This window comes from Lutjanus erythropterus, chromosome 19 (assembly GCF_056507025.1).
Source record: "Lutjanus erythropterus isolate fLutEry1 chromosome 19, fLutEry1.hap2, whole genome shotgun sequence".
Classification (NCBI taxonomy): Eukaryota; Metazoa; Chordata; class Actinopteri; order Lutjaniformes; family Lutjanidae; genus Lutjanus; species Lutjanus erythropterus.
The window spans coordinates 227303-241233 of NC_139335.1; the positions used below are offsets into that span (position 1 = coordinate 227303).

General features: G+C 39.9%; 1 protein-coding gene and 1 long non-coding RNA gene across 2 annotated transcripts; both read left to right on the plus strand.

The window, feature by feature from the left end:
• Positions 1-5346: 5346 nt before the first annotated feature.
• Positions 5347-9414, plus strand: LOC146308903 (uncharacterized). The gene is made up of 2 exons (XM_084744396.1): positions 5347-5459; positions 6833-9414. The coding sequence occupies exon 2, from the start codon at positions 6835-6837 to the stop codon at positions 8470-8472; it is 1638 nt and encodes a 545-aa protein (XP_084600522.1). The 5' UTR covers positions 5347-5459; positions 6833-6834; the 3' UTR covers positions 8473-9414.
• A 1873-nt stretch (positions 9415-11287) lies between these two features.
• On the plus strand, positions 11288-13449 carry LOC146308904 (uncharacterized). Its single transcript, XR_014772429.1, has 3 exons — positions 11288-11367; positions 12159-12418; positions 13310-13449. It is a non-coding gene; the product is annotated as an uncharacterized LOC146308904 (long non-coding RNA).
• Positions 13450-13931: the final 482 nt, after the last annotated feature.

Here is a 13931-nt window from a genome sequence, read left to right on the forward strand (position 1 = left end):
AGGAGGAGGGAGGAGGAAGGGAGGGAGGAGGAAGGGAGGGTGGTGAATATGTGGGGAGGAGAGAAAGACAGAGACACAGTGAAGGAAATAAAAAACAAGACAGAGAGGAAGAGGGATGAAGAGGAAGGGAGGAGGAAGATGACATGATATCAAAAGAGGAACATTAAGAACATTACAAAGAGTGACAACAAAATACAGAAAAACATAAAACATACTGTAAACAAACAAGCAAATGAATATGAAATGAAAAATGAGGAGAAGAGTAAAAGAGTAAAATTACAAAATATTTTAAACAAATCAGAGTACAAATACTTAGAGTCCTCAGGCATCTGTACTTTACTCAACTATTTATTTTTCTGACATCTGAACTCAAATATCTGAACTTTCTCCTCCTCATTACTTTAGTTTGAATGACTCTGAGGTGAATTATTGATTATTGATTCGCCTTCAAACATCAAGACTGATTTCAACCTGAACGGACGAAACAATAAGACACAGAAAAGACGACTGACTGGTGGATCCATCAGAGGACGTCACACAGGACAGACGGGACGAGACGGAGACGACGTAATAAAACGAAACATGATATAAAAGATATAGCAAAGAGACAAAAAGACAAAAACAACTTACAAGACGAAAAAAAACACAAGATATAAGACGAAAAACAACGTAAAAGACGATTCACTGATGTATCATCAGTGTAAAATACACACAACAGATGGAACAAGATGAAAGAAGACATAACAAGACAAAAAACACAAAACTAGGTGAAAACAACATAAACAACATTAAAGTAACAAGACAAAAAAGACATAACGATCAGGGGTCGTGTTAACCGAATATTTTCCGTCGTTGACCGTTTTTTTAAAACGGTGACGGAAAAATCTGAAGGTCATCTGTCATTTTGACAGGTTGCAATTCAGACCCCTGACCACTTGGTGGCGAGTGAGCAGATAAATTAGCTATTAGGTTCGTTCGAGATGAACTGCGCCTCGTCTGGAGAGACGAGATCAGGACGCAGCAGGAGGTGGAGACAAAAAGCTGCAGTCAAGTCGGACAGTTTTCAACAGACTTCAGAGAGACTAGAGGAAGAGACACGAACATCCTGTCAGGTCACCTGTAGGTCACCTGTAGTCTGCAGGTCATTGATCACAGCTGAAGAAATAAAGTGCGTTCTTGATCGTTGATTGAAGTTAAAATAGAAGAGATCCTCCTTTTGACTCATCTGTTCTTTTATCTGCCTTGTAAAGAACCAAACTGTTCTTTTGATCAGTCATATAGAACCTTTATTATTATCAGACACTAAATATCTGATTATTCATCAGACAACAGAAGATCAATATGTCATTAAATATTACAATTACACAGAAAATTAGTATTTTATACAACACGTGGTGTTTGTTGTCAAAATTATGAACCAATCAGAGCCTGTCAGCTCATCGATCAGGTGACAGTCAGGTGTTTGCAGTTGGTGGAAAGCAGCTGCAGCATCTGGCTCTACAAACTGCGGCGCCTCGATCTCATGAGGTTATCGTTGCCCACATGTGCAAGTCGGGATCAAGTCGGACACAAATCTAACCAGCATGCACTGCGCGGCGATCAGCACTGATCGATTCTGCGCAGACCTGGATCATCTTGAACGCACCTCGAGTCACAGCAGCTGAAGTTTCTTCAAAAAGCCCAATAATGATGATGGTGTTGATAAAAGAGGCGCGGTGTGGATTCTCTGTTTGGACTGAATATTAATTAAAAATGAATGAAAATTAAATGCTATTGAATATGTAATTATTATCATTTTAAAAATTAAAGTGACAGTAAAAATAGATTATGACGGGATTTTTATGACCCTGTCAGTGAAAATGACAGACAATGAAAAAGTCTAGTGCAACTTCTGATAACGATACACAAAATGCAACAAAAAGATAAAGAAGACAAAGGAATTTACAAGATTTAACGTGTCATAATACAGAAAATTAAAGTCCAAATCTTTTTCCTGGAAACTTTTGCAATATTGACTTGTTCAATAAAGATTGTGACAGTGATGTTGGTCCACGTTGGAGCCACTGAGAGGACTTTGTCTTTATAAACAGTCCATAAAACATGAAAAAATCAGGTCGAGGACAGTCCACGTCTCCACATACTGAACATTTCACTGATTCAACAGATTCAACCAACGTCTGACAGATCAACACTGGATTTAAAATACATTGTTAGTGAAAATATTACTGTAATTTATTTTACAACCTGCAGTATACTGCATTTATTAGAGCTGCAGCGATTAAAAAGAATAAACCGTTATCAATCCATTATTAAATTAACTGCCAAGTATTTGGAGAATTTCTTTAAAGACAAAAAAGTCAAATTGATCTGATTTGTAGTTTCTTAAATATGAATAAATTCTGGTTTCAAGGACGTCAGACATTTTATGGACTAAATTACTAATCATTTGATCAAGAAAATGATCAAATAATAATAATAATAATAATAATAAATAATTATTACATGAAACACTTTGACAGGATTTATTAATCAGTTAATCAAGAATTAATCAATCAGATTTAATTGACCATGAAAATAATTGATTGCTGCAGCACTATTTACTACAATAAAATACTGTTATTTAGAAAAAAGACGGAACCAAAATGCACAAAAAGCAAAAAGTGTATTGTGCGACTGAAACGATACAGTGACGATAAAAGAGAACACGATACAAAGATCCGTTCAGACTGATCAGTTATTTCAGCAGGACTCGCTTCAATAATGGATGATGTCACAGGTTTGAATCCTGCAAGCCAGTTAAATAAAATAAAAAAGTCTTATTTAATGATGTATTTACATATGCTGTCTATATGATTTTTATGTGTTTATTTCATTATGCTAATGTTAGCTAAATAAGTTAGCTAACAAAATGTTGCAGTGTTTTGTCAGAATGCATCTACAGTAACACACTGCAGGGTTTGTACAGTCAGAAACCTTTGACAGTTCAGTAAAACTCTGTGAAAACAGAGCATAGATTTTTACAGTGTATGCACAGGATCGACAGTTTTTCTCAGTTTGGCTCATTTTTTGAAACATTTTCAAAAGTGCAACAGTAATAACAGTTTCATAAGACGTCACAGATCTGTTGCCTGAAAGCTCCTAACTCCCCCAAAACATTTACAAAACATTTTATTCAGGCTTTAAAACTGAGTTATTGTCTCAGTAAAATGGACAATTCCACCAAAATATAATAGAAATATAATATATATTTATTATATCACTCTTGTCTATTAAATCTTGTAATGTTCCAACCGCCTGCTGATTAAATTATTGATTAAATGTAGACGTCGACTCTGATGGAAAATCTGACGTCTTCCAGACTCGACAAAATGTTCCATGTTTTCTTTTCACAGCGTCGTCGTAGTGATCAGACATTTTATTTTTTAAAGTGTCTCAGAGTCTCTTCATGTGAATCAAAATACACATTTTAATCCATAATTCTTATTGATCTTTGATGTAGAAGAACTACAGAGTCGACTTGTTATGGCTGAGACACATCTGATAGAAATATTATGGGATAAATAACTCCAAAAAATCAAAAAGGTAGCACATCTCAAGTCTGGAAGAACAAAATACTCACATTTCAGTTATTTATTTGGCTCACATCACAAAAAACGACCACGTACACGTTTTGGCACAAAGCCTTCATCAGAGCGTTTGTAGTTCTATGCAGGTTTAATTTGTAAGGTACAGTTTCAAGACGGCCAGTAATAATGTTCTGTGAAACGTAATGTTATATGGAACGGAGTTACCTGAGGCACAGATAGAGAAAAGTGATTGGTTCTTAAATAACTGGGTCCCGCCCCCAGCTGTGTTCCTTCTCTGTCCTTGTGTATATTATCACATTAAACCTGCATAGTACTTCAAACGCTCCGATGCCAAATAAATAACTGAAATGTGAGTATTTTGTTCTTCCAGACTTGAGATGTGCTACCTTGATTTTTTTGATCAGTTATTCACTGGATTTTGGGTTTCGCACTCCACTGACAATCCCATCGTCGAAGCGTAACCTCCTTCTCTGAATTTAATTATTGAATGAATTTGTCTAAAAATAGAAAGTTTACCAGAGTTTGAGAAGTATTCCCGCCTTTTTTAAAACCAGGAAGTGATACAGGGGACCTTGGGGTATAGCTGACCCTCTTTATGCCTGAATAAAGGACCAACATTTTCATTTAAAAGAGAGGAAAAAAAGATTAAAATAGGAGGATTCTAACCCATTTTTAAAATGTCTGAAGTTGTGAATTCTGACACAGAACAAGTTTAGAAATGGAAAAAATACAGATATATATCTGTGTGTGTGTGTGTGTGTGTGTGTACATATGTAAATTGTAGATAGTGTTTACTCTTCTGCACGTTTGTCAACAACAAACTAACTGATCACAGATTTGAACTTAATAGTTGTTTGTTTTTTAAAGTTCTCATTCTTGATCCAGTGTGAATAAGAGACAGCTTAACGTCTCACTGCTGCTCTGACGGTGACTGTTGGGCTGTAAATGATGGTGGTGCAGGTGGTGCAGGTGGGTCAGGTGGTGCAGGTGGTGCAGGTGGTGCAGGTGGGTCAGGTGGTGCAGGTGGTGCAGGTGGGTCAGGTGGTGCAGGTGGTGCAGGTGGGTCAGGTGGGTCAGGTGGGTCAGGTGGTGCAGGTGGGTCAGGTGGTGCAGGTGGGTCAGGTGGTGCAGGTGGTGCAGGTGGGTCAGGTGGGTCAGGTGGTGCAGGTGGTGCAGGTGGGTCAGGTGGTGCAGGTGGGTCAGGTGGTGCAGGTGGTGCAGGTGGGTCAGGTGGTGCAGGTGGGTCAGGTGGTGCAGGTGGTGCAGGTGGGTCAGGTGGTGCAGGTGGGTCAGGTGGTGCAGGTGGGTCAGGTGGTGCAGGTGGTGCAGGTGGGTCAGGTGGGTCAGGTGGTGCAGGTGGTGCAGATGGGTCAGGTGGTGCAGGTGGGTCAGGTGGGTCAGGTGGGTCAGGTGTTGCAGGTGGTGCAGGTGGGTCAGGTGGGTCAGGTGGTGCAGGTGGGTCAGGTGGTGCAGGTGGGTCAGGTGGTGCAGATGGTACAGGTGGGTCAGGTGGTGCAGGTGGTGCAGATGGTACAGGTGGTGCAGGTGGGTCAGATGGTGCAGATGGTGCAGATGGTACAGGTGGGTCAGGTGGTGCAGGTGGTGCAGATGGTACAGGTGGTGCAGGTGGTGCAGGTGGGTCAGATGGTGCAGATGGTGCAGATGGTACAGGTGGGTCAGGTGGTGCAGGTTCAGGTAGAACCACTGGGTGGACTTTGGCTTGTTCAAACAGAGAAAAGTGATGATGTGGCCACATTACTGGAAACCACTGAGTGCCAAAGTCAACACTGTTGACATGTTGTGTGTTTATAAAGCTGCAGCAACCTGAGACGGAGTTTATTTGAGTCCAGCAGCTTCTGATTCCTGCAGCAGGTACTGAAACCTTCTTCATATTCAGATTCAGATTCATGACCTGAGCATCTGCTGGTATTTTAAAAGGGGGGCAGATACAGATTCTGCAGGGGTTAGACATCACTATCAGCTGATATTCACCTCGTTGAATGTAAAAAAAAATCTTCTTCTTGTTAATACATTGCGTCTGTTGTGCTCTCATTAAACGTTGTGTTGGTTATTTGCAGTAGCTCGCACACTGAGCTGCTGATTCAGAGAAGAAGACACTGTAACGTTACGTTGAGTTTTTAATAACAAAGATTTATTTTATCCAGGAACAAAAGAAGGAAAAAACAACAAAAAAACATGAAATTATCACATTTATTCAGAAAAACAGAGCTGATTTTTGTTACATGAATTAACAATCTTTTTAATTCAGATAAAAAGGGATTTTATACATAGTAAATAATGTTATTTATTTAGAAAAACTGAGCAGATTTTTTTTTTTTTTAATGAAAGCAAAAATCTGATTAATTGAGAAACACAAAGCAGAATTTTGTTACGTGAAAAAGATTATCTCATTAATTCCAAAAAAAAATTTAAATAAACATTTTTCTTGTTAATTCATAAAAAGGGGGCTTTTTTTTTTTTACACGAGGCACTCATTAATTCATAAAACCAAAGCTGAATTTTATTAAATGAAAATTAATGTTTATTCTGACAGATCAGATCTGAATTTTGTGACATGAATAATTATCTTGTTCATTTAGATAATGAGGATCTATTTTATTTTAAAATTCTCGTCAGTTCAGACAAACAGGCGATTTTATTACACATGAAAAATTAGTTTATTAGTGGAATAAAACAGAACAGAATATGATGCTGCTATAACTTTAAGTGTAAATGATCTGAACTGTGCAAACTTTCACATGTCTGATAAGAGTCCCGCCCTGAAAACATCTACATGCCAATCAGTAGTTCTAGTTGTGGCGCCGCCTACTGGTAACAGGAAGTAAGCCTCCTGTGACATCATCATTTGATTTACATGAAGTTTTCACACTGTGGTCTATACTTGATATCCTGGAACACGATGTACAAGTGAAAAAAAGAAAGTGAAAATTCAGAGTCTATTCGACCTGGACGTCCCGCCGCGGGGCCGCGGCCGTCGCACACCCTGGAGCCAGGGCGCGAGGGTCCGTCTAACGCTGCTCGCAGCTTTAATGTGACTTCATAGACGTGTCAGTTGACATGTTTAAGTTAGTATCAGTCATCGAGCCACAATGGACACTTTTCTGGGAAATAAGCTGCACTTAAATGTACCTGAATGTTTTGAAGATCTTTTATTTGACTTTGGCTCTTAAATGTTTAACTTTTATTTTATTAGAAATGTCTTAAATTTGTATTCTGTGTTCCAGACATGGTGTTTCCACGGCTGACGGCCTCAATGCTGTTGGCTTCATTCCTTCTTCTTCTCTGGACGACCTCCTTGGCTCAGTCACATGACCTCACCTCTTCCGCCCTCTCACTGCCCCACAGGGCAAAGAGAGACCAGCCTTTTGAGACCAGAGATAAAGTAAGAGCGACTTTTGACTTGGTTACGAACACTCTGTCTGGATTCAAAGATGTATCAGCGGTAAAAAAATGGGAAGAATCGGCAAAAGACGTGATGAAGAAGCTCGCCAAGTTTGCCAGTCTGGCTCCTGGTTGCGTTGGTGTGTTGTTCTCCGCCGTGAACATGGTCCTGGCCTTCATCCCTCAGGATGACCCGGTGCTGAATGCTGTGAAGGAGGGGTTTGCCGAGGTGAACAGGAAGCTGGACTCTCTCTCCATTCAGATCTCCAACCTGGCAACAGATGTGGAGTGGTTCAACTACGCCAGCGTCTACTCTCAGGACGAGCTCCGCATCCTCAATGCCTGGACCAAGCTAAACGAGTTTCTGGAGAACAGCAAGTTGGCACAAAACGAAGACGAAAAAGTGCGACTGGCAGAAATATTTACCAACTACTACGAGTACACAGGAACCGAGGCCAGCGTGTCAAACCTGTACCACTACATGACGGCCCACGGCAACTCTCTCAGCAGAAACCTCAATGAGCTGCTGAGTAAGAAGTTTAAATGTGACATCAGAGAGATCGGCAAATATAACTTCTACTTCAACTCTTTGCTGGTAAAGGGAACAGTGCTGAATGAGGCCTACTGGAAACTGATTGGTCTGAACCCTCCAAACAAAGAAGCCAAACGTGCGCTGATGTTCAGGGACGTCTATCGATCTCAGTCTGAAGCTATGGAGCGCTGCCTGAACAACAAGAAGCAGTTAATGAGTAACGATGTGCTGGAGATCAGCAAAAAACTCAGTCCTGACAATAAGACGGACATTGCTACAAAGGTGAAAGACGCTCTGGACAAAAAGTACGACTGGTACGACTGGGTGGTGCTGGTGTACAACACGGAGGAGGATGGAAATTACATCCTGCACGATCTGACTAAGATCCCTGTGGGCAAAGTCACCGTCGCCGTTGACTACAAGCTGAAAGCTCCGGAAATAGATCTGCCGGCAATTCAGAAAGCTATCAGTGCATGTTTTAAAGACGAATCCTGTGAAACTGCGAAAACTGACAAAGAGAAATGCAGAGCTTCTTGGTCAAACCCTCATGATACAACTGGGGCACAAGTACACATTTGGTTGCCAGATCATGTCCGAGCGACACACGTCATCTATGGGTCGGAGTTTGTCGAGTTGCCAGAGCCGTTTCAGAAATACAAATGTACGTGGGGTCGCAGTACAAGTAATATTTTCATGCATTACTCCAGAAGCCTGCCTGTCTGTGATAATAACCCATGTCAGAACGGTGGACGGTGCGTGAGGCTGCTGGACTCCAACGACAGTCTGTGTGAGTGTCAGGACGGTTACTATGGAGACAAATGTGAGGAGAAAATGAATACATCATTGATCCAACAGATCCATGTCAGCTATCCTGTGCCGACTATCACCACCATGAACGTCAGACTGAAGATGATCGAAAACAAACTGCAGCAGCTCATCGACCGCAGCTGAACAAAAGCAGAGACCGCCAGACGGACAACAGACGCCAGCAGCAACAACTTCCTGCCAAACGGACAAACTAAACACACATCATTTGACTGACGGATGAAAGGATGAAACAAGAACAACTAAAACCTCCTGAACGTCTGTGTACAAACCAACAGTTCCTGAAATGACCACCAGGTGGCACCAAACACAGAGATCTCAGATATCAGTGTTGATATATTCACCATAATGACCGTGTCATGTGATGATCTGTCACATGTTGTGTTTTCAGCCTTTAATGCAGATAAAAAATAAATAAATAAATTCATGAATGATTTTGATGATGCAGATTGTTGTGGAATATTTGGTGATGCTTCAATTTCCAGGTCCCAATATTTTATGATAAATAGGTGTTAATTACTGAATAATATATTTGAAATTTCTTAGAAATCACACAAATTTCATGGAAATTAAAGTGTTACCAAAGATTTTCATAAAGTTTAACGTTTTAAAGAAAATTATCACTGTTTTAAAACATTTTAGAATTATTTGAAAGATTTGATGTCAAGAATCTGTGAATTCATTTTGTAGATTTTTTTGTTTTTCTTTTTTAGTTAATTGATTAAAAAATGATTGATGAATTAAATTGATTAGATTACTGAAAGAACACAGATTACAGAAAAATATTGGTAAAATGTTGGTGTTGAGCTTGTGGCGCCCCCCACAGGCAGACTGTGTCCAGATTGAACAGGTGTGTGATTATATCAAATTATATCAAAAACTTTATTTAAATCATAACATGGAGTCAAACATGAGCCCAGCATCATGTCAGACTGTCGTCCAGGTGATGCTGCAGCGCCACCATGTGAGCAGCTGATGTGGTTTCTGTTGTCTGATGAGGAGGAAGATGTTGAATAAACTCGTCTGAAGTGAATCTGAATGAATAAATAATTCACAAATAAGTCAAAAGTGTCTGTGTTAAATATGATGTCATCTACTGACAAGTGACTTATTTTCTAGCATTTGTATCATAGTTAATTAGTTGATAAATTAGTTTATGACAGATCTTCTGCCCTCTGGTGGATCATCAGTGAACTGCAGGCAGCAGCTTGTCAATGAGGTCAGAATAATATGAATATTTACTACACTGAAACAACCTGTAATTACTGAATGTTTTGTGAATTATTTTATGGTAAATTGATATTGATAATGTGAGAATGAAATACAAGGATGAAGATAATTTATCTGTGAATCTGTCAGTCATCATTCTGCTCTCTGTGATCCAGGATCCCTCAGCAGTAAAAAAAAAAAAGATTTGATTATTTGAGATGAAATATCTGGAGTTAGTCACGTGTACTTGTTGATTAGAGTTGATGAAGTAAACTCAGATATTTTCAGTAAACTGTTTATGTACCTTCTCATTTCAACACGTCAACAGAACCGAATAATTTAAACCATAAAAAGTCATGAATTCGTTTTCAGTAAAGTTGTGTGGAAGTAACTCATTTCAACTCCTCATTAAGACTGTGACTTCACATGTACTCTATACTGAGTATACATTACTCCAAGTAAACTACTTTGTTACTTTTAAAATCATAACTGAGTACAATTTGAATTTATTTATGTTTTTGTTGCTAATATGGTTTCATGGGCCAGACACACACACACACACACACACAGACACACACACACACACACACACACACAGACACACACACACACACACACACACTCACTCACACACACACTCACTCACACACACACACACACACACACTCACACACACACACACACACTCACACACACACACACTCACACACACACACACACACACACACACTCACACACACACACACACACACACACACTCACTCACACACTCACACACACACACACACTCACACACACACACACACACTCACTCACACACACACACACTCACTCACACACGTGAGCTCCTTCTAATTATTGTCTTTTTAATGGATTTTCATTGATTATAATCTGTATGTTACATTGAACAGTTCAGATTATGTTGATTTTATTGTTTTTGTTGACCACAAGGGAAAAAAAGAATCAAACATGATACAAAACAAAATATTTAAATATCATTATAGATTTGATTTGATAGTTTTGGCCCAGTGAAGACTTCAGTTTATAAAATATTTTCTGAATTTTCAGTCAGTTTATTGGATCTTTATTGGTATGTTTATGTTCTATATACTGTGGTGGCTTCAGTGTTGAATGTCACAAAGCAGAAGTTCTTTCGTAGCTCATCTGTTCTGGAGCTTTCGACGGCGTCACATGATCTTCCTCAGCACATGACGTCTGTCCTGCTGCCACGCTGTTGGAGATATTCACATTTACTTTTTGCAGGTATTTTAAAGAATTTTGAAAAATGGTGTTAAAAGTTTATTCTTCAACTTGAGAACAGCAGCTGGTCAGATAGAACGTCTACTAAAGAACCTCGAGGTGAGAACATTTAACCAACAAGTTACTGACTGTAGGATTATTATTAATATAATCTATTAGCTGAATGTCACAGTAAACAGTGTCACTTATTATCCAGCAGGTGTCACTGTGTTACACTGTTACTGTCTGTATTAATAATAAGGATAATTATAATAATAAAAATATATAACTGGTCACTTCAGTTGTTCTGGATTTGTCTGCAGTTCAGTTTTCTGCTGAAGCTCCAGGAGTTTTATGACCTGGAGATCTTCATCATCCTCACATCAGAACAGGAGGAGGAGACACTGAGGGAACGTTCATGTTTGGGTGAACTGTCACTTTAAATGTTCCTCAAACTGCTCCTCCTCCTCCTCCTCCTCCTCTTCCTCCTCCTCTTCCTCTTCCATCCTGATGTGTTTCTCTTCCAGTCTTCTGCCTCGTGTGCTGACAGAACAAAAAGAAGAAGATGGATCAGTGAGTGTTTGAAAAAACTTGATTGTTTCTTCTTCTTTCTTTTCAGTTTGATCCTCGTCTTCCTCTTGACGTAAAAAATGTAAATGCTGATGGTGGAACAGAATTTATCTGGTTTCTGTTCTGCAGTTTGCTCTGATGAGTGACGTGTGTGTGTGTGTGTGTGTGTGTGTGTGTGTGTGTGTGTGTGTGTGTTGGGTAAACAGTTGTGTGTTTATAGATTCAAATGTGACAGAAAACTTCAGGGTGTGAATGTGAAGAGAAACAGAGCAGAAATCAGTGGACAGACAGGAAGTTCAGGTTCTGCTGATGGAGACGTCTCTCGTGGACAGACAGGAAGTTCAGGTTCTGCTGATGGAGACGTCTCTCGTGGACAGACAGGAAGTTCAGGTTCTGCTGATGGAGACGTCTCTCGTGGACAGACAGGAAGTTCAGGTTCTGCTGATGGAGACGTCTCTCGTGTACAGACAGGAAGTTCAGGTTCTTGCTGATGGAGACGTCTCTCGTGGACAGACAGGAAGTTCAGGTTCTGCTGATGGAGACGTCTCTCGTGGACAGACAGGAAGTTCAGGTTCTGTTTAACTGTGTGTGTTTTACTGCCTGAACACTGTAAAATCATTGAACACTGTTTCAGAGGCGTTACCTTCAGTTATCTTCATGCTTCTGATCGATTTGATTGATTTTATGTGAGTGATGTTAAACTGGACTCACAGATAAATGATCACGTGTTTGTTGAATTTTAAAATCACCTGTGTGGAGAAAGAGAAAGTGAAAGTGTCCTCTGATGTTGACAGGTCACAACAGGCTGCAGTCAAAGTTCGGCTTCTGAAAATCCTGGAGAAACTGAAAGCGGATGATTTTGATGGTTTTAAATGGCACCTGGAAAACTCCACAAAGATCCCAGCGTCCAAACTGGATCAGGCAGAGCGGCGCAGGACGGTCGATCTGCTGGTGCAGTTCTTCCCCCAGGAGGCCGAGGATCAGATGATCACGTTCTTAAAGAGCATCGACAGAGAAGATCTGGTGCAGCTTCTGTCTCAAAGCAACGCAGGAGGTGAAGTCCCTCAGAGACACTCTTCTCTGTAAACGTCCTCAGGACACGTCCAGTTTTACTGACACTCTGAGTCAACAGACGTACAGAACAGGTCAGGGTGAGGGTCAGTTTTATTTTGATAGAGACAGCTGGTGTAGAGACAGAGGTGTCCTCTGGGGAACCACAACTTTATTCCTCTTTTATAGCAGTTTGAGCTTTTTCATCTTGTCACATCTTTTTTATCCTGTTACTTCTTTTCTCTTGTTACATTTTTTTTGTTTTGTTATGTCTTTTGTCATTTTTTTAAGTCTCATGTCTTTTTATGTCTCATTTGTTTGTCTTCACGTCATTTTCATCTTGCTACGTCTTCTTTTGTTTTTCTACGTCTTTTACGTTGTTTTTCCGTGTTACGTCTTTTTTGTCTAGTTATGTCATTTAGAGATTTTGTCTTGTTCCGTCTTTTACATTGTTTTCATTTTGTTACATCTTTTTCATCATGTTATATCTTTTTTTGTTCTGTTTTAAGTTGTTTTTGTCCTGTTGCTTCTTTTCTGTCTTCTGTCTGTTTTTAGTCTTGTTATCTCTTTTATGTATTTTTTTTTTCTTTACATCTTTTTCTTCTTGCATTGTCTTTTTTTGTCTTGTTGAACTGTTTACACCGTTTCTGTTTATGGGGATTTTATTTTATTTTTTGTACACAGGTATCTTTCCTTCCACCTGTGTTTTACCACCTCAGTGCTCTTTCAGGATTTGTCCATGAAGCTGAAATGTTTGTTTGGGTCTGAAGTCACTTTGTTAAAGATTCTGTTTAACAGTTTAAAGAATCATTTTCAGGATCATGAGACTCTTTGAAATCCAGAATAAGACTGAACACTGACTGACCTGCTCACTTTTCTTCTCCGTCTGTTTCAGACTCTCAGAGATAACGGCGTCACCATGGTAACCACGTGACCGCAGCAGCTAGACGGCCTCCGGCTGGATGTGTTTATAATGTGTCATAATCCTCCTGATCTCACTGCTTTATGTTAACATGAACACAACTTTTTATCTCAGGCTAAAGCCCAGCAGCCTCTTTTATTTTGTAGGAGTCCTTCCTCCATCCATTGTCAGTTTAGTTTTAAGGCTTTTCAATGAATCACACAACATGTCCTCAGCCCTGTGCTCAGAGTGAATCCTGGGATAACTTAGACCTGTTTCAGTCATTGTTAGCCCAGGGTTGAGCTAAGCTCAGAGGTATTCGATTCATATCATAGTTCTACTGGTGAAACTAACGTGAAGATTTCTAGACTCTTCTGTGAAAACTATTTGACAGCCTTCATCCTGGTTTCACACTGACACGTCTCAGCCCCATGTTTAGTCCATTTTCAAGAGATAGCCTCACAAACTCAGGGCTAACTCTGCTCCAGAGCACGCCAGCTAGCCCTGAGCTAAAGTAGGCTCAGTTCACTTTGGAATCTGCAAGTGTGAAATCTTCGTTAGTCTGGACTAACAGCTGCTTTAGCCTGAGTTAACAGCTGCTTTAGCCTGGACTAAC